The 23,649-nt window shown below is 45.2% G+C and overlaps 2 protein-coding genes across 5 annotated transcripts in view; one reads left to right on the top strand and one right to left on the bottom strand.

Annotated features, from left to right (window-relative positions):
- Positions 1–1,978: 1,978 nt before the first annotated feature.
- LOC118395391 (plasma protease C1 inhibitor-like) lies at positions 1,979–6,807 on the top strand. Its single transcript, XM_052464459.1, has 10 exons — positions 1,979–2,147; positions 2,505–2,552; positions 2,944–3,232; positions 3,711–4,034; positions 4,210–4,425; positions 4,698–4,841; positions 4,991–5,194; positions 5,378–5,517; positions 5,621–5,843; positions 6,248–6,807. The coding sequence occupies exons 2-10, from the start codon at positions 2,505–2,507 to the stop codon at positions 6,493–6,495; spliced, it is 1,836 nt and encodes a 611-aa protein (XP_052320419.1). The 5' UTR covers positions 1,979–2,147; the 3' UTR covers positions 6,496–6,807.
- A 2,116-nt stretch (positions 6,808–8,923) lies between these two features.
- LOC118395521 (double C2-like domain-containing protein beta) overlaps positions 8,924–23,649 on the bottom strand; it is a 75,841-nt gene continuing 61,115 nt past the window's right edge. The window contains exons 11-12 of one of the 4 annotated variants that reach the window (XM_052464465.1): positions 14,007–14,086; positions 8,924–11,323 (exon numbers count right to left, since the gene is read on the bottom strand). In XM_052464465.1, the coding sequence (XP_052320425.1) occupies positions 11,261–11,323; positions 14,007–14,086 (143 nt within the window). In that variant the 3' untranslated portion in view covers positions 8,924–11,260. Of the gene's footprint in view, positions 11,324–13,644; positions 14,087–23,649 lie in introns of those variants that run through there. The other 3 variants (XM_052464463.1, XM_052464462.1, XM_052464461.1) reach the window with 3 other exon arrangements.

Below are 23,649 nucleotides of genomic sequence, written 5' to 3'. Positions count from 1 at the left end.
ATTTTAATAATGTGAAATGTCAGAATAAAAGTAGAGATAATGATTTATTTCAGCTTTTGTTTCTTTCGTCACATTCCCAGTGGGTCAGAAGTTTACATACACTCAATTAGTATTTGGTAGGATTGCTTTTAAATCGTTTAACTTGAGTCAAACGTTTTGGATTGCCTTCCACAAGCTTCCCACAATACGTTGGGTGTATTTTGGCTCAGTCCTCCTGACAGAGCACATGCTTTTTAAGTTCTGAACACAAATTGTCTACAGGATTTGCGGTCAGGGCTTTGTGATGGCCACTCCGATACCTTGGCTTTGTTGTCCTTAAGCCATTTTGCCACAACTTTGGAAGTATGCTTGGGGTCATTGTCCATTTGGAAGACCCATTTGCGATCAAGCATTAACTTCCTGACTGATGTCTTGAGATGTTGCTTCAATATATCCACATAATTGTCGTGCCTCATGATGCCATATTTTGTGAAGTGCACCAGTCCCGCCTGCAGCAAAGCACCCTCAAAACATGATGCTGCCACCCCCGTGCTTCACTGTTGGGATGGTGTTCTTTGGCTTGCACGTGTTTTTCCTCCAAACATAACGATGGCCATTATAGCCAAACAGTTCTATTTTTGTTTCATCAGACCAGAGGACATTTCTCTAAAAAGTATGATCTTTGTCCCCATGTGCAGTTGCAAAGCATAATCTGTCGTTTTTTTACAGCAGTTTTGGAGCAGTGGCTCTTCCTTGCTGAGTGGCCTTTCAGGTTGTGTCGATATAGGTCTCGTTTTACTGTGGATATAGATACTTTGTGCCTGTTTCGTCCAGAATCTTCACAAGGTCCTTTGCTGTTTTTCTGGGATTGAATTGCACTTTTCTCACAAAAGCACATTAATCTCTAGGAGACAGAACGCCTCTCGTTCCAGAGTGGTATGACGGCTGCGTGGTCCCATGGTGTTTATACTTGTGAACTATTGTTTGTACAGATGAACGTGGTACCTTCAGGTGTTTGGAAATAGCTCCCAAGGATGAACCAGACTTGAGGAGGTCTGCAATATTTTGTCTTAAGTCTTGGCTCATTTTTGTTTGATTTTCCAATGATGTCAAGCAAAGAGGCACTTAGTTTGAAGGTAGGCCTAGAAATACATCCACAGGTACACCTCCAATTGACTCATATGTTGTCAATTAGCCAGAAGCTTCTAAAGCCATGACGTCATTTTCTGGACTTTTCCAAGCTGTTTAAAGGCTTAGTCAACTTAGTGTATGTAAACTCCTGACCCACTTGAATTGTGATACAGTGAATTATAACTGACATAATATGTCAGTAATCAATTGTTGGAAAAATTACTTGTGTCATTCACAAAGTAGATGTCCTAACCGACTTGCCAAAACTTTAGTTTGTTAACAAGAAATTTGTGGAGTGGTTGAAAAACACGTTTTAATGACTCCAACCTAAGTGTTTGTAAACTTCTGACTTCAACTGTACATGGTCTGCGGTTGAGGCCGGTTGGATGTACTGCCAAAATCTTTTAAATAATATTGGAGGTGGCTTATGAAAGAGAAATGCAAATAAAACTATGGCAACAGCTCTGGTGGACATCAATACTTGACATCTGTGGCATTGTGTTGTGTGACAAAACTGCACATTTTAGAGTGTCCTTTTATTATCCCCAGCACAAGGTGCACCTGTGTAAAGATCATGCTGTTTAATCAGCTTCTTGATATGCCACATCTGTCAGGTGGATGGATTATCTTGGCAAAGGAGAAATGTTCACTGAGAGGGATGTAAACAAATTTCTACAAAACATTGAAGAGAAATAAGCCTCTGCATATGGAACATTTCATTTTCTTTTATTTCAGCTCGTGAAACTTGCGTTTAGATTTTTGTTCAGTGTATATGGGAGCTTTTGCCAAATAACCATGTGATTTTCGGTACATCAACCCGTACAAAGTGCAAACACACAAGACCACTAATCAAACAATAAACAGATAAGTCATTCATTTTGGAGTGAGCAGGGAGGGGAAGAACACGCACATGCTGAATACAAGCAGTAGATGAACCCACGCATTAGGACGTGAACCCTTTTTTCCCCCAGTAGAGAAAATATATCGTCCTCCTTAGCCTATTTCTGATGCTGTAATATTTGCAAGTGACCTGCAGTGTGAGTACACTTTTTTTAGATGCCTTTCTAAAGATCTACCGATGACTCAATCATGATAGGCCTACTGTTATAAGGATGTCATGGCTAGTTACTCTAGAAATAATATTTCTGATATTGTTCGTCTATGTTGTTATAACTGCAAATGCTATGTCTAATACTTTGCTTGTTGCACTGAGAAATAAGGCATAGGGGTGAATGGCCCACCGGATTAGGAAAGAATGTGTGAATATGTGCCAAACGAAGCTTACTTTTGTGTTCTATTGATTTTTTTCCATTTCCACTGCCCCTTTGCCCGCAATGTCCCGCCATCCCTTCCTACCTCTTTTCTCCCCCTCTATCTTTCTTCATCTTCCCTAGATGAAGATTTCAGTCCTGTCGCGCGTCTCCCTCCTGCTCGTCTTTGAGGTAAACACAAAGAGCCATTTTCCTGGAGAATGGTTAAACACACTCTTGGTCTGAAAAGCATGAGAATAGAGAAGCATAGAGAATCTCTGTTGAAAATGCTTTTTACTCCCGGGTTACAAAGAGTAGGATTTCTGTTTTACATCATAATGCATATGCTATGATAATATGGACAGGGCAGACCTGTCGCTAGATCAGCAGTTCTACTCTAAGACACTTTTTGAATTCGGGCCCAGGAGTGTAGGCGTAAATCTGGTTCTGGAAAAACTGGCTCATTTTGAATTGTAATATTAATCCCTATTTTTGTAGGACAAATGCTAATGTAACACAGACACCTCATGTACCTTACAGCCTCCACGTTCTTGTTTGGTTGTACATCTGTCTCTCGTTCCAGCTTTTCTCTTCCTCCGTTGGGGTCCTGCATGGTGTACCTGGCTCCACCCTGGTCATCCCATGTCTCCCTGGCCAAAAACAACAAAGCTTTGCTGGGGCTAAGATCACCTGGAAATACAATGACTCCCTGGTTCCAGACTACCCAGAATCCTCAGAGCAACTCAAGCTCTCCCCAGATGGCTTCTTTCTGGAAATCTCTCCTGTCAGTGTAGCCAACGAGGGGGAATATGAATGTGTGATCAAGCAGAATGATATGGAGTGGCAAAAAGTGCACATAATCCAGGTTGATGGTGAGGACCCATCTTGCCACCTATTTTCATCACAACTGCCTGTGACGTGATGTAGGCCTTTCTTGAAATAAACACTCGGCTTGTGGTTTTTACACCCAACTTTATTGAAAAAACAATCATGTTACAAGTTAAACTCAATCACCGGTTCACTTTGCATTATTTGTGTAAAGTGTGCATACATTTTTATACTTAGGAATGAGTCTTTGAGTCCATGTTGAGGAGAGAAACAGGACGACAACTTGAGCAGAGGGTTTAGATCACAATGAGTGAGGCATTTAGTCGATTTAAACATACAACCCCAGAATTTCACTCTATTCAAAGATTGCAATTGTTAAAAACTGGTGAAATATGGGGCAATCGTTTTTGTTGCAGTTGAGCAAACTTTTCAGGTCAGCAAACATTGCATTAATTTCGAGGTTGGCTCCAGAAATCAACTCCACTGTTGTGCTGTCTTTCATCTTGGTGTCTATCCCTCCAGTGTCCAGCAGCTACATTCTCAAGGTAAATGAAGGGTCCACTGTGAATTTACCTTGTGAACGCCCACCATCCAGCAATGACCAGGTCCATTGGTACAGATATGATAAAGTGATGATGAACTGCACACGGAAGCAGTTGAATCCTGCAGACACTGGAGAAATGGAGGATGGTGACAGACTAGAATGGCTTTTTGGCCCCTTTGAAAAAGATGTGACAATAACACTTTATGCGGTCAAAATGGAGGATGCCGGCATGTACTACTGTGAGACAGCTGAGGAGTGCAGAGACCGCAGCAACTTGAATACAATTGAGCTAATTGTGGAAGGTAAGTTTAGCTAACCTTCTATTACGCGCTCAAACTTTTTCCTATATATATATATATATATATATATATATACACACACACACACACGTTTGTTAAATTGGTGTAATTCACAAATGTAACATCAATTGGTTACGGATAGCCATAAATTATAATATTAGTTTGACATTTCTTTTAGCCGTGCCCACCGTTCTTCCTTACTCCTGCGTTGGGTTCATGACCCCCTGGGAATCGTGTCAAGACGAGACCAGCAGGTCGTGGGAGGCCATGCTAAAAGAATCCCTCAATGAGTTCTCCATGAAGCTTTATGCTCATCTCAGCCAATCGCAGCCCATGAAAAACCTGCTCTTCTCTCCAATCAGTATCAGCGGGGTGTTAACCCACCTGTTACTAGGTAAGAAAGAGAGGGTGGGGTTTCTTTAAAAGGGAACATGGGGAGGGGTTGTCCAAGTGCACTCATACTCTAGACCTCAGTTTTTTATTTTTAAATAAAGCAACATTCTTGATATAAACTCTTATTGTGTGAATAATAGACTCATATGGAGCCAAGTAAAATACATACTGTATCATTCTCTCTCTCTCTCTCTCTCTCTCTCTCTCTCTCTCTCTCTCTCTCTCTCTCTCTCTCTCTCTCTCTCTCTCTCTCTCTCTCTCTCTCTCTCTTAGGTGCTCGTGGCAAGACAAGGAGAGACATGGAGACAGCTCTCTGTCTGTCTCACGACTTCTTCTGCGTTCATTCCGAGATGAAGAAACTGAAGCTGAAACTTCAGGACACACTGAAGATGGCCTCTCAGATCTATTACAACCCCAGTACTACCAGAGCACAATTAGTACTCATGATAATTATAACTTATTCTCCAGCTATAACTTTGAATTCTCATCGTACATTGTCAATTTAACCATGAGTCGCCGACACCCCTTAACTCACTCTCCCACATTCCCTCTCTCTCCCACCTCAGACATGAAGTTGAGTGAGTCCTTTACCAACCAATCCATGCAGTTCTACGGTGCGGATCCAGTCAAATTGACCAATAGTAGTGAGGTAAACGTGGAAATGATCAACAGTTGGGTGGCGAAGCAGACAAATAATAAAATAAAAGAGCTGGTCAACTCTGTTCCTGCCCACACCGAACTGGTACTCCTCAATGCTGTGTATTTCAATGGTCAGTATTGTGTGTGTGTGTGTGTGTGTGTGTGTGTGTGTGTGTGTGTGTGTGTGTGTGTGTGTGTGTGGTGTGTGTGATCAAAGTAAGCTCCTGGTAAGCACCGATGCTCTATCTATCTGATAGACTTCATCCTATCTTAGCGGATATGGAGTTTGTGGATTGAAAACATATATGTTTTAGGTCAATGGAAGATGAAATTTGATGCAAAATCCAAGAAGTCTCCATTTGTGAAACTGAATGGTGATACTGTGAAGGTGCCTGTCCTCTACAGTGCCAAATACACATTGGCTATGCAATATGTCCCAGCACTGATGGCACAGGTAACCATTTTGATTACACACACCCACACCTACATGCATAGATACACTATAGGCAGTCACACACACAATCTACATAACGTTCTGACCTTGTCGTCACCCATAGGTGGCGATGTTCCCTCTCTCTGGTGAAAGTAGCCTGTTCATCCTGCTCCCGCCCACTGCCAAGCTCTCTGACCTGCAATTGGTGGAGGGGAAGATGACGGACAGGGCAGTGAGCCAGATGGTGGAGCAGATGAATCAGGTGTCTCCCCAGGCCACCGAGGTCACTCTGCCCAAAATCAAACTGGACGTCCGGACCGAGATGAACACCCTGCTAAGGAAAATAGGTCTGTCTGTATGGATGTCATGTCTGTGTCTATCTGTGTCTTTTAGCTTACCTGCTGTCTGACTGCAACACTTTTGCTCCTTTTTGTTGTATCCACCTGATTCAATTCATCACCAAGCCCTTGATTGGTCGAACTAGGTGTTTGTGCTTGGCTACAACAAACATGTGCACGACCAGATGCAGGAATGGATTTCCCCAGGTCGTTCTAAGTCAACCTAAAGCAACAAAACAAATTCAAATCATTTATATAACTCTGGGTTTTCTTGATTTGCCTCTCTCACTTCTTTCCCTCCCTTTCTTCAATCTCCCTCTATCCTTCCCCTTTTCCCTTCTGGCCCTCTTCACTCTTCATTCTCCTTCTCCATGTCCCCCTCCTCTTAATCTCCCACCTCTTTCTTCCCTTAGGTTTGTCGGAGCTGTTCGACAGCGCCAACCTGTGTGGCCTCTACCCCGACAACGAGTTGCTGCTGACGGACGCCCGCCACCGGGCCTTCCTCTCCCTGACGGAGCAAGGTGTGGAGGCTGGTGCGGCCACTTCCCTCTCTTTCTCCCGGTCCTTCTCTTCCTTCTCAGCCCTCAGGCCCTTCCTGATGATACTGTGGAGCGACCAGGCCAAGGCCCCACTGTTCGTGGGCCGAGTGACCGAGCCGTGAGAGAAGGAGGAAGAGAGAAGGAGTGAGAGTAGTATGCATATAGAAAAAGCCATGTTTGCAAAGGACAAGGACATTTGCAATAATATTAGCAGTATGACTTCATTGAGAGATTGTGCTTTTTGACGATACTGTACATTTAATCATCAGTACGTTTCATCATATAATATAAATCGATACAGACTCGCTATAATGACATGTTCATTGTAACTTCGTAGAATGACTATCAAAGTGTTTTAAACAAAATGCTTGCGAGGGCTCGCTGTAGGTTGTCACAAAATGCATGACCTATCAAGGAATAAAAGGTAACATCTCTCCACGTGGTATGGAAATCTTTTTTTGGACAAATGTGCCATTTAAATCACTCTTCTGTCCAAAAACGTACACAGTAAGCCACTCAAATGGTTTATTTTGAGAAGTAATTCCACAAAGTCACCACAGAATGGCAATCACACCGTATCTTCCACATAGAGATAGACAGTACAGGATGTCTGTGAGTACACAGGGATGCTGTAACAATAGTCCTCCCCCTCCACCCTGTCTCTCCATTCCATTAATGTCATTAAAGGAAGACAATGTCAATATCTATGACAATAAAGGTTTTAAAGCAACGGCGGAACCGAGAAAAGCATCAAATTGAGCAAGTTACCCTGAATAATCCCTTATTTCTTTCTTACAAACAGTAAATTACAAACCAACGAGTACAAACCAACGAGTACACAGCAGCGATGATAGCTGTGCCAGATTTGATTGATGATACCATATCAATGATATCAAACATAAAGAAATTGGCATTGATCAATGTTAGTTACAATGTTAGTTACAATGTTAGTTACATATGCATATACAGTGGGGAGAACACGTATTTGATACACTGACGATTTTGCAGGTTCTCCTACTTACAAAGCATGTAGAGGTCTGTACTTTTTATCATTGGTACACTTCAACTGTGAGAGAGACGGAAGCTAAAACAAAAATACAGAAAATCACATTGTATGATTTTTAAGTAATTAATTTGCATTGTATTGCATGACATAAGTATTTGATCACCTACCAACCAGTAACAATTCCGGCTCTCACAGGCCTGTTAGTTTTTCTTTAAGAATCCCTCCTGTTCTCCACCTGTATTCACTGCACCTGTTTGAACTCGTTACCTGTATAAAAGACACCTGTCCACACACTCAAACAGACTCCAACCTCTCCACAATGGCCAAGACCAGAGAGCTGTGTAAGGACATCAGGAATACAATTGTAGACCTGCACAAGGCTGGGATGGGCTATAGGACAATAGGCAAGCAGCTTGGTGAGAAGGCAACAACTGTTGGCGCAATTATTCGAAAATGGAAGAAGTTCAAGATGACGGTCAATCACCCTCGGTCTGGGGCTCCATGCAAGATCACACCATGTGGGGCATCAATGATCATGAGGAAGGTGAGGGATCAGCCCAGATCTACACAGCAGGACCTGGTCAATGACCTGAAGAGAGCTGGGACCACAGTCTCAAAGAAAACCATTAGTAACACACTGCGCCGCGATGGATTAAACTCTTGCAGCGCACGCAAGGTCCCCCTGCTCAAGCCAGGGCATGTCCAGGCCCGTCTGAAGTTTGCCAATGGCCATCTGAATGATCCAGAGGAGGAATGGGAGAAGGTCATGTGGTCTGATGAGACAAAAATAGAGCTTTTTGATCTAAACTCCACTCGTCGTGTTTGGAGGAAGAAGAAGGATGAGTACAACCCCAAGAACACAATCCCAACTGTGAAGCATGGAGGTGGAAACATCATTCTTTGGGGATGCTTTTCTAAAAAGGGGATAGGACGACTGCACCGTATTGAGGGGAGGATGGATGGGGCCATGTATCGCGAGATCTTGGCCAACAACTGCCTTCCCTCAGTAAGAGCATTGAAGATGGGTAGTAGCTGGGTCTTCCAGCATGACAACGACTCAAAACACACAGCCAGGGCAACTAAGGAGTGGCTCCGTAAGAAGCATCTCATGGTCCTGGAGTGGCCTAGCCAGTCTCCAGACCTGAACCGAATAGAAACTCTTTGGAGTGAGCTGAAAGTCCCTATTGACCAGCGACAGCCCCGAAACCTGAAGGATCTGGAGAAGGTCTGTATGGAGGAGTGGGCATAAATCCCTGCTGCAGTGTGTGCAAACCTGGTCAAGAACTACAGGAAATGTATGATCTCTGTATTTGCAAACAAAGGTTTCTGTACCAAATATTAAGTTCTGCTTTTCTGATGAATCAAATACTTATGTCATGCAATAAAATGCAAATGAATTATTTAGAAATCATACAATGTGATTTTCTGGATTTTTGTTTTAGATTCCGTCTCTCACCGTTGAAGTGTACCTATGATAACAATTACAGACCTCTCTCTACATGCTTTGTAAGTAGGAAAACCTGTCAAATCTGCAGTGTATCAAATACTTGTTCTCCCCACTGTATAAGACAATCTTTACACATGCAATTTATATTAGAATGTTAAAATGCATACGTTTTTTTTGTTGTCACATGATGAACAAAGTCTAGTTCGCTAGACCAACAACATATCAAAATAAAAGGCAGAGATAGAAAGAATCTGAGTGAAAATAAACCACCAGATCACCTGAACAAGAGAAGAAACATCTCCGGCTGTTACATCAGAACTTCAAGCCTGGCTTCCCATGATGAGAAATATGAGAGGGAAGTACATACATACTAAGTAACTTGTGGAATAGACACCGGCTGGAATGCGGTTTTAACAAATCATCTTTCAGGATTAGACCCGACCGTTGTATACATATGCAGTATTACATACATAAAAAACCTTGAATGCATCTTTGACAACATATCACATAGTGACATCGGAGATATTTATCATTTGATTATTCATTTCACTGTTGTTGCTGTGCGTGGAGAGGCGTCCTGTGTCGTCATTGGTATGCATAGAGAAGAACAGATTCCGACCCCTCTCCACTCCACCGCCATCTTTTTCAAGGTCAATCAACGTGTGTTCTTGGTGACCGTGAAAGGCTAGACTTAGACGAGCTCAACTTCTCACTCGTCGTTTCAGAGTTCAGTCCCTAGCTTTGACGATCCATGATCCATGTCACAGTCCCTCTATATTTGACCCCGAGCCATGCTGAATCGTCGTTGTTTTTTTTGCTATCCATGGTGACACCTTTTTCCAAGTACAGAATAACAAACACAAGGATCCCAGACAACGATTAGAAAGTAAGAAAAAGTCCAGGAGACTGTTGACTGACTGAGATGTCGAATTCACACTACAGGGCCGACCCAAACCATACTGTGCTGGCCAGGATATTTAATTTCACATGGTCATTTTTTCATTCAAGCAACTACAGTAGATGAGTAACCAGGCCAGTGTGATACAGCTTGGCTTGACTTGGCTATGTTTGTCTCAGTAGTGTGAAAAGGGTAATAGTGTGCTTTAGTGGGCCAACGTTGGAACTATAAGGTGTCCAAACTGTAGCCAGGGGCCACAGGGTTGGGCCTCTGTCCTTAATGTGGTTAACCCCTCAAGGTCTGTCTCTGGTGAAGGAATCCATGGTGAGAAGTCACTGTCTACTTTATGCCAGTGTTTTTTGTTGTTGCAAGGGATGGTGGGGGAGTGAGGTGTCCATGAGTGTGTTTAGATTCAATGCATGAACAAACACACACACAAAGACATGTACACAATGCACACACACACACGTCTTGTCAGTATCCTTTGATCCTGCATGCAGAACAGTCCATGATTGTCCACACAGTCCAGTGGTAGAGCTTCAGGGAGGGATTGTTGCCATGCTGAGTATAATTCATCACAGCCAATCTCTCTTTCATCCAGGGAAATCTCTGCTGTCCATCCCTGCAAGTCTGGCAACCCATGGTAGTCTTTTAAGCTCTATGGGCAGTTCTCTCTCATAAAAACAGCCTGGGTAGTCTCTCTCGCATAGTTCCCTAAACAAACCCTAACTCCTAGACCTAGACACTGCTTGATATGCTCGACTTAGACATGAATAGATGAGTAAATTGATAAAATCTCAAATTAACCTATTCCTTTTGCTACAATTGGAGTTTTTGCCATATTTCTCACACTAATAGTTTTTTTCATCTCCAGGATGGAATATTTGAATGTTATGAAATGAAATTGAAAAAATTCTGGCATTTATAAATAAAATCTTAGTGTAAGGGCACCCCGAAAAGAAGGAGGAAACTCTCTACGTCCTCGAGAGCTACTGGGATGTGCATGCCTTTGTTCCAGCACGAACACGCCCGATGACACTTATTGTCGTCCAGACTGCATTAGGCTGGAGCTGGAGCAAAAGCCTGCACACCCAGTAGTTAGTATTTGATAACCCCTGATAACCACTCTTTAGACTAGGGGGCTATAGTTTGTTTGAGACTGCGCCGCAGAAATCTCTCTATGTAGCTTTCAAGTCACTCAAAGTCAAAGGTCAAAGGGCACAGAGCAGGGTTTAGAAAATAATCCAGACGGATGGTTATCTTGTGTGACTGTCACCAAGGAAAAGTGACTCACTGGACTGCCAGCCATACTGTTGCACATGTGACAGGACATCAGTTTGTTAGACCAGGGAGACATCCAGGGAACATAGGAGTGAGTGTCGTACTGTAGGAGTGAGTCTTGTCTCTTTCTTCACAGCTCCATGCTTTGGGGTTCATGGATGGAGACATTTGGAGACACGCTTACAGACAAACACACAAAAACACACGTGCACACACATATTTGTATGCAAAATGTATGCACACACGAACACTCGCTCACACACAAAGACAAATACACACAGGAGGATAAGGGGAGGTACAGACACCCACTGTCATCACCTACAGACATCGGACAAGTACACAGAGACAGACAGTCAGATGGATCCTTTTGTGCTTTAACGTCATGGTGTGCCAGTTTGCATCAGAGCGACAACCACCATTATAAAAATCTATAGCAGGTGACTTACCCAACTTGTCCTCGTCATTTGGGTACTTTGTATAGTAAATCAGGGATGCAGAGGAGGGTAAACACATGCTAACACTGTTAACGCACTTTGGTGAATACTGTTTTCACACCTATTACGCTAAATTAGCGCTGTTAGCACTATTAGGGCTGTTGGTACTGTTAGCACTATTAGGGCTGTTGGTACTGTTAGCACTATTAGGGCTGTTGGTACTGTTAGCACTATTAGGGCTGTTAGTACTGTTAGCACTATTAGGGCTGTTAGTACTGTTAGCGCTGTTGGTACTGGTACCATTGTTAGTACTGTTAGCACTGGTACCATTGTTAGTACTGTTAGCATTGTTAGCGCTGTTTGTTTGGTTAGCGTATTTAATGCTCGAATTGAGTCGTGGATAACAACACATGTGCAGTGTGTCTGAAAGTGGACGTGGCGAAAGAAGTGGGTTGATCAACACAAGTGGGTATATGGAAAGCAAATCATTAAATTGACTAATGTGCCGTTGTTGTTGTATGGAGGTGTCTGCCAACCTGAGGTGCTTCCCACTGGGCAGCCATGTCGCTAGCAGTAGCTAAAGTGGCAATTGTTTGCCCTCCCACTATTTTATTTCAAGTGGTATAGCAGCCTACACAATAAATAACTAATATTGATAACTATCTAGATGTCACCTTGATACAACCTACTCGATAGGGACGGCATGAACGGCAACAATACCGGGTCTGTCTGTCACTCCCTGGGGTGTGACTAGGGTGGGCATTCTCTGTCCTTTTTTCTATGTTTTGTATTTCTATGTCTTGGCCTGGTATGGTTCTCAATGAGGGACAGCTGTCTATCGTCTCTGATTGAGAACCATACTTAGGTACCCTTTTCCCCCATCTGTTTTGTGGGAAGTTAACTTTGTAGTTGTTCAGGGCACAAAAGCCAAAAGCTTCACGGTTGTTTTTTTGTTCTTTTCGTTTTGTCCGCGTCATTTTAAAATAGAGTTAAAAATGTACGCTTACCACGCTGCACCTTGGTCCAGTCCTTCAGCCAGCCGTGACACTTTCGCTTCCGCTGCTAAGCACTTTTGTCCCGCAACGGCGTGAGAAGTAGCTACCTAGTGTAGCCAGCATCAGGGTGACAGTCACAGTAAGCACACACATACAGGCAACAGTACACCCATAATTAGTACTTTTCATAAAAATTCTAGTTTGTCAGTTTTACATTTACATTTACATTTAAGTCATTTAGCAGACGCTCTTATCCAGAGCGACTTACAAATTGGTGCATTCACCTTATGGCATCCAGTGGAACAGCCACTTGCATCTAAATCTTTTTTTTTTTTTTTTTTTGGGGGAGAAGGGGGGTGAGAAGGATTACTTACCCTTACTTACCCTATCCTAGGTATTCCTTGAAGAGGTGGGGTTTCAGGTGTCTCCGGAAGGTGGTGATTGACTCCGCTGTCCTGGCGTCGTGAGGAGTTTGTTCCACCATTGGGGGCCAGAGCAGCGAACAGTTTTGACTGGGCTGAGCGGGAACTGTACTTCCTCAGTGGTAGGGAGGCGAGCAGGCCAGAGGTTGATGAACGCAGTGCCCTTGTTTGGGTGTAGGGCCTGATCAGAGCCTGGAGGTACTGAGGTGCCGTTCCCCTCACAGCTCCGTAGGCAAGCACCATGGTCTTGTAGCGGATGCGAGCTTCAACTGGAAGCCAGTGGAGAGAGCGGAGGAGCGGGGTGACGTGCGAGAACTTGGGAAGGTTGAACACCAGACGGGCTGCGGCGTTCTGGATGAGTTGTAGGGGTTTAATGGCACAGGCAGGGAGCCCAGCCAACAGCGAGTTGCAGTAATCAAGACGGGAGATGACAAGTGCCTGGATTAGGACCTGCGCCGCTTCCTGTGTGAGGCAGGGTCGTACTCTGCGGATGTTGTAGAGCATGAACCTACAGGAACGGGACACCGCCTTGATGTTAGTTGAGAACGTCAGGGTGTTGTCCAGGATCACGCCAAGGTTCTTAGCGCTCTGGGAGGAGGACACAATGGAGTTGTCAACCGTGATGGCGAGATCATGGAACGGGCAGTCCTTCCCCGGGAGGAAGAGGAGCTCCGTCTTGCTGAGGTTCAGCTTGAGGTGGTGATCCGTCATCCACACTGATATGTCTGCCAGACATATCACTGAAAATTATTTGTAGCAGTGAAATACAATTTGCGCTCATCTTCTGGCTTCAAAACTGAAGTCCAAACACTTGCGGTATGGTAGTTGCATGGTAAGAAACTAAAAACAACACTGCTCAGTCAAAACCTTCGAACCAATAAGAGAGAGCTGATGTTACACCCATCGTTGATGGTCAACCCACTTTTTTCGCCGCAGCCACAATCAGAGACACACCAAGTATGCAGTTTCCCATACTTCCTAGAACTGTTATAGCAGTTAGCATTAGCGTTGCAAGACGCCAGTCATCTCAACCGACGTTCGGCACCTTTTTCAACTGCATCCCGAGTAGAAACAACCTGGTGACTACAATGTTCGTAACAAGAACTTGTTGGGCAAAGGTGCTTACAGACTGCGTGTGCCAGTACTCAACTTTCTTGCCGATGTGTTTGAGACACTCAAACCAATGTTTCAGCCTCACTCCCTTGGCATTTATGCCCAGTTCAACTCCGCCTGTGAGAGAGGGAGGGAGAAGGTGGAAGGGAGAGAGAGACAGACAGAGAGAGAGAGAGAGAGAGAGAGAGAGAGATAAAAAGAGAAACAGAGGGAGAGGAAGAAGGAGAGAAGAGGAAGAGAAAGGAAATCTTTAGTCAGGTAGGTGAGTCATCAAGAAAAACATATATTTTACATGAACAACTAGGCGACAGACATTCAGACAGACAGACAGACAGACCCAAAGAGAATCACACAGAGAGACGGGAGACACACAGGGAGAGAGAACAGCAAGAAAAAGGAGAGAGAGAAATACAGTCATCACTGGGGGGGGGGTAGATGTTTTCCTGGCTGTGATTGCATAGTTGATGGAGTGTGAAGTTTTTAACACAGTATTTAACAGACGCCGGCTTTCACAACGCCTCAAACACGCTCAATAGCTCATGTGTGGCCCCACTAAGCCTTGGTATTAAACTCAGATACAGTGAGAGGTATGGGAGAGGTATGGGGCAGGTTAATACTGTTCTCTTACATAACTCACACTCCCTCGGAACCAGACATACACACATCAACACACAGTCCTCACAAGTACAGTAACACAAACACACACAGATCCCACTGGGCACAGACGTTAATTCAACATCTATTCCACGTTGCTTCAATGTAATTTCATTGAAATAATGTGGAAACAACGTTGACTCAACCAGCGTGTGCCCAGCAGGATGTGTGTAATTGTATGTGCGCAAAAACACCTCGCGCCCAAGTTTCCGAGAGCAAGTGTGTTTGGATAGTCGTCTCACGTACCTTCCTAATGACCCCTTCTCATTCTTGCCACCAACAAACACAGACACACACACAGTGGTACACACATTTGACCTGTTTTCCTAGGCCACTCACGTACCGCCTAATGACCTTCCAATCCCCTCTCCCTTTGCTGACCCCCCCACACACACACACACACAAACAAACAGATCGATACCATGTTCCCTGAGCCCGGAGGGGTGTGGGTGACAAATGGAGGGCGATTGTGTGACCCGGCGTGATGGATGAGGGAGAACCTGATGGGGGCCGTTCCACTCCCTTTCTCTTTTCCTCCTCTTCTATTCCTCCCCTTCTCCTCCTTCCTCCACACCTCTGTCTTTGTGCAAAATGAGAGGTCCAGTCCACCCATCAATTGCTCTTACAAATCAGGGGGGACACTGCTACTCTCTCTCCGTCTCTCCTCCTCTCTCTCTCTCTGCCTTCCATAATTACTCTATTTCTTTTTCATTTTTCTGTCCCTGGCTTCTCATCTTCTTCCTCCATCATTCTTCCTGGCCTTTACAGAGAGTATTTGACAGCACATTTGCTTCTCCCTCTGCTCTATCCGTCTTTTTCCTCTCGGTCACTCCCCACATTCTCTTCCCCATCTTCCTCCCTTCTCGCTCTGTCTCTCCCAGTGTCACAGTCATTTTCCACAGTGCTAACAGATCTAGGCCATCGTGTATGTTGGCCATTACACCATAACGATAACAGTCATGGGAGAGGTTAGCCAGAGCAGTGTGTTAGAGCCTTTTTCCCCTTTTCTTCTGGCATGGGTAATAACTCACAAATATTATGTCCCCAGCTTGAGAGAGAGAAAGAGAGGGAGAGAGCAAGGGAGAGAGAGCGAGGGCACTAGAGAGACAGTCGGAAAGAGAGAGAGAGACTCAGCCTGTTACAGGGAACCTCCAGATTGGAGTAAAACACATTGATCTCAAGGCCTTCCAGCACCCTGGGAGACAATCCATTCTGCCCCAGCTGCCTCCCCACCGGTTCTCACTGCCTCATAAAGCAGTGTGAATCTGACGTGTCACCCCATTGAGGGATTGAGGACAACTTTCTGTCGCTCTCGTTTTCATTTCCCAATGCTCTTGCTTCCTCCCCCTCTTTTCTGCTCATTTTCATTTCATTCCCCTTTTCAGTTCTTCCATCCTTTCACTATTTATTCTCCTCCTTTCACTCCCTCCCTCTCTTTTTCCTATGACGTCATCGCTCCTTCCCTCTCTTTTACCTATGACGTCTTCGCTCCCTCCCTCTAGTTTACCTATGACGTCATCGCTCCCTCCCTCTCTTTTACCTATGACGTCTTCACTCCCTCCCTCTCTTTTACCTATGACGTCATCGCTCCTTCCCTCTCTTTTACCCATGACGTCATCGCTCCCTCCCTCTCTTTTACCTATGACGTCATCGCTCCCTCCCTCTCTTTTACCTATGACGTCATCGCTCCCTCCCTCTCTTTTACCTATGACGTCTTCGCTCCCTCCCTCTAGTTTACCTATGACGTCATCGCTCCCTCGCCCTCTCTTTTACCTATGACGTCATCACTCCCTCCCTCTCTTTTACCTATGAGGTCATCGCTCCTTCCTCTCTTTTACCTATGACGTCATAATATAATAATAATAATATATGCCATTTAGCAGACGCTTTTATCCAAAGCGACTTACAGTCATGTGTGCATACATTCTACGTATGGGTGGTCCCGGGAATCGAACCCACTACCCTGGCGTTACAAGCGCCATGCTCTACCAACTGAGCTACAGAAGGACCATGCCCTCTCTTTTACCTATGACGTCTTCGCTCCCTCCCTCTCTTTTATCTATGACGTCTTTGCTCCCTCCCTCTCTTTTACCTATGACGTCTTCGCTCCCTCCCTCTCTTTTATCTATGACGTCTTTGCTCCCTCCCTCTCTTTTACCTATGACGTCTTCGCTCCCTCCCTCTCTTTTATCTATGACGTCTTTGCTCCCTCCCTCTAGTTTACCTATGACGTCATCGCTCCCTCGCCCTCTCTTTTACCTATGACGGCATCACTCCCTCCCTCTAGTTTACCTATGACGTCATCGCTCCTTCCCTCTCTTTTACCTATGACGTCTTCGCTCCCTCCCTCTAGTTTACCTATGACGTCATCGCTCCCTCCCTCTCTTTTACCTATGACGTCTTCGCTCCCTCCCTCTAGTTTACCTATGACGTCATCGCTCCCTCGCCCTCTCTTTTACCTATGACGTCATCACTCCCTCTCTTTTACCTATGACGTCATCGCTCCTTCCCTCTCTTTTACCTATGACGTCTTCGCTCCCTCCCTCTAGTTTACCTATGACGTCATCGCTCCCTCGCCCTCTCTTTTACCTATGACGTCTTCGCTCCCTCCCTCTCTTTTACCTATGACGTCATCGCTCCCTCCCTCTCTTTTACCTATGACGTCTTCGCTCCCTCCCTCTCTTTTACCTATGACGTCATCGCTCCCTCCCTCTCTTTTACCTATGACGTCATCGCTCCCTCCCTCTCTTTTACCTATGACGTCATTGCTCATCACACTGCGGCCCGCGTTGCTTTCCTCCTCGCACCCACAAATTCTATTACATTATTTTCTGTAGATATATTTCTCTCTCGCTAACTCTCCTCCTTTCCCTCACTTCCCCTTGAGACTTACCTATGAAGTCGTTGCTCATCCCCAGATCGTAGTCCCATACGGAGATCTCCAGGGTTTTCTTCACCAGCTGGTCGTGCGGAACTTCGTACACAAACTCCTGTAATGAACAGAGGTAGAGAGAGAGAAAGGTATTCATGTACTCACACTTAGCGGAATTGTATTCAGATGATGTTTAAAATTGAATGTGAAACATGCATTGACTTAAATTCACGTTGATGGTATGGTAGGTAGTTAAGTAGTATTGAAGGAGATGGAAAATGTATTCAGATGATGGTACTGGAATCAAATTATGGATTTAAATGCATGGGAAAATATTCTAACACAAATGCATGAGAATGGGTAAGCTATAGCTCTCCATCACTTCCAAGGGCATAGAATTCAACTTCAACAAACAACATTAATATGATATATTATATGTCTTGCACATCTGGTTGCCAAATGTGAGTCAGAGAAATGGGTTGCCAGGTACAGATGTAGGATCTACATTTGATCACCATTTTGTTGCTGAGGATTTTCCTACAAACTTGTAGTGTATTTGAGTTTAAAAAATGCTTCTAACGTTTGTGATTTCCACTTTGCTCGGAGTGGGTGGAAGTACCTCATTAAACTCGGTATTGAGAATTTTCTTCTTCATTGTGGTTTTGAACTTGGACTTTTTCCCCATATCAGGCTGCAGCACACAGAGAGAGAGGGGGAGAAAAGAGCGAGGGAGATATAGAGAGAAAGGGAAGGAGGGGATGAGAGTGTGAAAGAGAATGAGGCATAGTAAGAGAGTATGAGGTCAAGGGAGAGCACAGAGGAGAAAGAGAGCAAGCAAAAGCGAGATCGAGAGGGAGAGAGAGATATGAAGGGAGAGCAGGAGAATGAGGAAAATATGGAATCTTATTTGGACAGTTGACACAGCATGACGACTGAAAATGCCACTTTTCAGGGCCTCCTGGGTGGCACAGTGGTATAAGGCAGTGCTAGCTGTGCCACCAGAGATTCTGGGTTCGAGCCCAGGCTCTATCTCAGCCAATTGGTAGGCCCAAGGGGCGCCACACAATTGGCCCAGCGTCGTCCGGCTTAAGGAGGGTTTGGCCGTGAGGGAGGGTTACACACTAGCAACTCCTGTGGCGGGCCGGGCTCAGTGCACACTGACCAAGTCGCCAGGTTTTCGGTGTTTCCTCTGACACATTGGCGCGGCTGGCTTCCGGGTTGTGTCTATTAACTTGGTTGGGTTGTGTTTTGGAGGACGCGTGGCTCTCGACCATGCCCTCTTGCTGCGATGAGACAAAACTGGGATAAAAAAAATTAAAATGAAAAATACATTTAAAAAAAATGGTAGAAATAACAAACAAATAACGTTGCTAACTCATAAACACAAATGAGTTTTATTATCTGAAGCTCTGAGATAAACTGGAAACATTAAAAGCAACTCTAAATAGCACTGTTATGTCTACATTGTTTAGTTGCACTGCTCCGCTAACTAACGTCTAGCAAATTATATGAGTAATAAACTTGCTGAGGTAAACACAAAAAGCCATTTTCCCGGAGAATGATTAAACACACTCTTGGTCTGAAAAGCATGCTAAATGGAGAATATCTGTTAAATGCTTTTTTAGTCCTGGGTCCGTTGCCTCTACAAAGAGTAGGATTGCTGTTCGGCTTTAGCTTTTAGATCATACTGAATATGATCATATGGACAGGGCAGACCTGTCGCTAGATCAGCAGTTCTACTCTAAGACACTTTTTGAATTCGGGCCCAGGAGTGTAGGCGTAAATCTGGTTCTGGGAAAACTGGCCCATTTTGAATTGTAATATGAATCCCTGTTTTTTTAGGACAAATGCTAATGTAACACAGACACCTCATGTACCTTACAGCCTCCATCTTCTTGTTTGGTTGTCCTTCTCTGTCTCTCGTTCCAGCTTTTCTCTTCCTCCGTTGGGGTCCTGCATGGTGTACCTGGCTCCACCCTGGTCATCCCATGTCTCCCTGGCCAAAAACAACAAAGCTTTGCTGGGGCTAAGATCACCTGGAAATACAATGACTCCCTGGTTCCAGACTACCCAGAATCCTCAGAGCAACTCAAGCTCTCCCCAGATGGCTTCTTTCTGGAAATCTCTCCTGTCAGTGTAGCCAACGAGGGGGAATATGAATGTGTGATCAAGCAGAATGATATGGAGTGGCAAAAAGGGCACATAATCCAGGTTGATGGTGAGGACCCATCTTGCCACCTATTTTCATCACAACTGCCTGTGACGTGATGTAGGCCTTTCTTGAAATAGATACTCTCGGCTTGTGGTTTCTACACCCGACTTTTTAAAAAATGTACAAGTTAAAACTCAATCACCGTGTAAAGTGTGCCTACATTTTTATACTTAGGAATGAGTCTTTGAGTCCATGTTGAGGAGAAAAAAAACAGGACGACAACTTGAGCAGAGGGTTTAGATCACAATGAGTAAGGCATTTAGTCGATTTAAACACACAGCCCCATAATTTCACTCTGTTCATAGATTGTAATTGTTCAAACTGGTGAAATATAGGGCCATTTTTTGTTGCAGTTTAGCAAACTGCAGGTCAGCAAACATTGCATGCATTTTGAGGTTGGCTCCAGAAATCAACTCTACTGTTGTGCTGTCTTTCATCTTGGTGTCTATCCCCTCCAGTGTCCAGCAGCTACATTCTCAAGGTAAACGAAGGGTCCACTGTGAATTTACCTTGTGAACGCCCACCATCCAGCAATGACCAGGTCCATTGGTACAGATATGATAAAGTGATGATGAACTGCACACGGAAGCAGTTGAATCCTGCAGACACTGGAGAAATGGAGGATGGTGACAGACTAGAATGGCTTTTTGGCCCCTTTGAAAAAGATGTGACAATAACACTTTATGCGGTCAAAATGGAGGATGCCGGCATGTACTACTGTGAGACAGCTGAGGAGGGCAGAGACCGCAGCAACTTGAATACAATTGAGCTAATTGTGGAAGGTACATTTAGCTAACCTTCTATTATGCGCTCAAACTTTTGCCTATACAGTTGAAGTCGGAAGTTTACGTACACCTTAGCTAAATACATCTAAACTCAATTTTTCACAATTCCTGACATTTAAGCCTAGTAAGAATTCCCTGTCTTAGGTCAGTTAGGATCATCACTTTATTTTAGGAATGTGAAATGTCAGAATAATAGTAGAGAGAATGATTCATTTCAGATTTGATATATTTCATCACATTCCGAGTGGGTAGGAAGTTTACATACACTCAATTAGTATTTTGTCACGTTCTTTGTTTTGGCTTTGTTTTAGTATGGTCGGGGCGTGAGTTGGGGTGGGCAGTCTGTTTGTTTTTCTATGTTGGTTTTTGAGTTTGGCCTGGTATGGTTCTCAATCAGAGGCAGGTGTCGTTAGTTGTCTCTGATTGAGAATCATAGCATTTTTCCACCTGTGTTTCGTGGGTGTTTGTTTTCTGTCTTTGTGTGTCTGCACCAGATATAACTGTTTCGGTTGTTTTTTCGGTTGTTTTTTGTTTTGTTATTCAGTGATCAGTTTTCATTAAATAAGATGAAGCAGCGATCGCAGGACTCCTGGACATGGGAGGAGATTCTGGACGGCAAGGGACCCTGGGCACAGGCTGGAGAATATCGCAGCCCCAAGGCTGAGCTGGAGGCAGCGAAAGCCGAGAGGCGGTGGTATGAGGAGGCAGCACGGCAGCGCGGTTGGAAGCCCGAGAGGCAGCCCCAAAAATGTATTGGGGGAGGCACACGGGGAGTGTGGCTTAGTCAGGTAGGAGACCTGAGCCAACTCCCCATGCTTACCGCGGACAGGCACCGTGTTATGCCGTGAGAAGCACGGTGTCTCCAGTGCGCGTGCATAGCAGCGCCTCGTATCGGCCGGGATAGAGTGGGCATCGAGCCAGGTGCCATGAAACCGGCTCAGCGCATCTCTCTCAGTGCGTCTCCTTGGGCCGCGGTACATGGCACCAGCCTTACGCATGGTGTCCCCGGTTCGCCAGCACAGCCCAGTGCGGGCTACGGGGAGCATTCAACCAGGTAAGGTTGGGCAGGCTTGGTGCTCGAGAGCTCCAGTGCGCCTTCACGATCCGATCTATCCGGTGACACCTCCACGCACCAGCCCTCCGGTGGCAGCCCCCTGCACCAGGCTCTCTCTCCGTCTCCTTCGTCCAGGGTCTCCCGCCTGTCCGGCGCTGCCGGAGTCTCCCGCCTGTCCTGAGCCACCGGAGTCTCCCGCCTGTCCTGAGCCGCCGGAGTCTCCCACCTGTCCTGAGTCTGTCCTGAGCTGCCAGAGCCGCCAGTCTGTCCTGAGCTACCAGAGCCGCCAGTCTGTCCTGAGCTGCCAGAGCCGCCAGTCTGTTCTGAGCTGCCAGAGCCGCCAGTCAGCCAGGAGCTGCCAGAGCCATCAGTCAGCCAGGAGCTGCCAGAATCGCCCTTCACTCCGGTGCTGCCGGAGACTCCTGCTCGTCCGGAGCTGCCGGAGTCTCCCGCTCGTCTGGTGCTGCCGGAGTCTCCAGTCCATTCGGGACCCGGGGCTAGGGTCCCCAGTCCGAGGTCGGCGGCTAGGGTCGCCGTTTTTAAGAGGCCACAGAGGTGGATAAAGAGGTGGAGAAAAACTATGGTGGGATCCACGACCTGCGCCAGAGCCGCCACCGCGGACAGACGCCCACCCTGATCCTCCCCTATACGTTCAGGTTTTGCGGCCAGAGTCCTCACCTTTGGGGGGTACTGTCACGTTCTGACCTTAGTTCCTTTGTTTTGGCTTTGTTTTAGTATGGTCAGGGCGTGAGTTGGGGTGGGCAGTCTGTTTTTTTTTCCTATGTTGGTTTTTGAGTTTGGCCTGGTATGGTTCTCAATCAGAGGCAGGTGTCGTTAGTTGTCTCTGATTGAGAATCATACTTAGGTAGCCTTTTTGCACCTGTGTTTCGTGGGTGTTTGTTTTCTGTCTTTGTGTGTCTGCACCAGATAGAACAGTTTCAGTTGTTTTCGTTGTTGTTTTGTTATTCAGTGTTCAGTTTTCATTAAATAAGATGAACTCGTACCACGCTGCGCCTTGGTCCTCACCTTCTTCCACCGACGACGGCCGTTACATATTGTCTTTACATTGTTTAACTTGGGTCAGAGGTTTCAGGGAGCCTTTCACAAGCTTCCCACAATAAGTTGGGTGAATTTTGGCCCATTCCTCCTGACAGGGCTGGTTTAACTGAGTCAGGTTTTTAGGCCTCCTTGCTCGCACACGCCTTTTCAGTTCTGCTCACACATTTTCTAAAGGATTGAGGTCAGGGTTTTGTGATGGCCACTCTAATACCTTGACTTTGTTGTCCTTCAGCCATTTTGTCACAACTTTGGAAGTATGCTTGGGGTCATTGTCCATTTGGAAGACCCATTTGCGACCAAGCATTAATTTCCTGACTGATGTCTTGAGATATTGCTTCAATATATCCACATACTTTTCCTTTCTTATTATGCCATCTATTTTGTGAAGTGCACCAGTCCCTCCTGCAGCAAAGCACCCCGAAAAGATGATGCTGCCACCCCCGTTCTTCACGGTTGGGATGGTGTTCGTCGGCTGGCAAGCCTTCCCCTTTTTCCTCCAAACATAATGATGGTCATTATGGCCAAACAGTTCTACTTTTGTGTCATCAGACCAGAGTACATTTCTCCAAAAAGGACTAAATTTGTTCCCATGTGCAGTTGCAAACCGTAGTCTGTAATTTTTATGGCGGTTTTGGAGCAGTGGATTTTTGCTTGCTGAGCAGCCTTTCAGATTATGTCGACATAGGACTCGTTTTACTGTGGATATAGATACTTTTGTACCTGTTTCCTCCAGAATCTTCACAAGGTCCTTTGCTGTTGTTCTGGGATTGAATTGCACTTTTCTCACCAAAGTACGTTCATCTCTAGAACACAGAACACGTCTCCTTCCTGAGCGGTATGACGGCTGTGTGGTCCCATGGTGTTGTACTTGCATACTATTGTTTGTACTGATGAACGTGGTACCTTCAGGCGTTTGGAAATTGCTCCCAAGGATGAACCAGACTTGTCGAGGTCAAGCAAAGAGGAACTGAGTTTGAAGGTAGGCCTTGAAATACATCCACAGGTACACCTCCAATTGACTCAAATTATATACATTTCCTATCA

The sequence above is a fragment of the Oncorhynchus keta genome, chromosome 16 (assembly GCF_023373465.1).
Source record: "Oncorhynchus keta strain PuntledgeMale-10-30-2019 chromosome 16, Oket_V2, whole genome shotgun sequence".
In the NCBI taxonomy this organism is placed as follows: Eukaryota; Metazoa; Chordata; class Actinopteri; order Salmoniformes; family Salmonidae; genus Oncorhynchus; species Oncorhynchus keta.
Note: the sequence above shows the minus strand (reverse complement) of the source record. Positions and strands in the feature narration are given on the sequence as shown.

Bases quoted from the DNA above. Each gene is read 5' to 3' on its own strand.
- LOC118395391 (XM_052464459.1), top strand. From the start codon at position 2,505: ATGAAGATTTCAGTCCTGTCGCGCGTCTCCCTCCTGCTCGTCTTTGAG. The intron at 4,426-4,697 runs GTAAGAAAGAGA...TCTCTCTCTTAG, and splicing joins GTTAACCCACCTGTTACTAG to GTGCTCGTGGCAAGACAAGG. The intron at 5,518-5,620 runs GTAACCATTTTG...CGTCACCCATAG, and splicing joins TCCCAGCACTGATGGCACAG to GTGGCGATGTTCCCTCTCTC.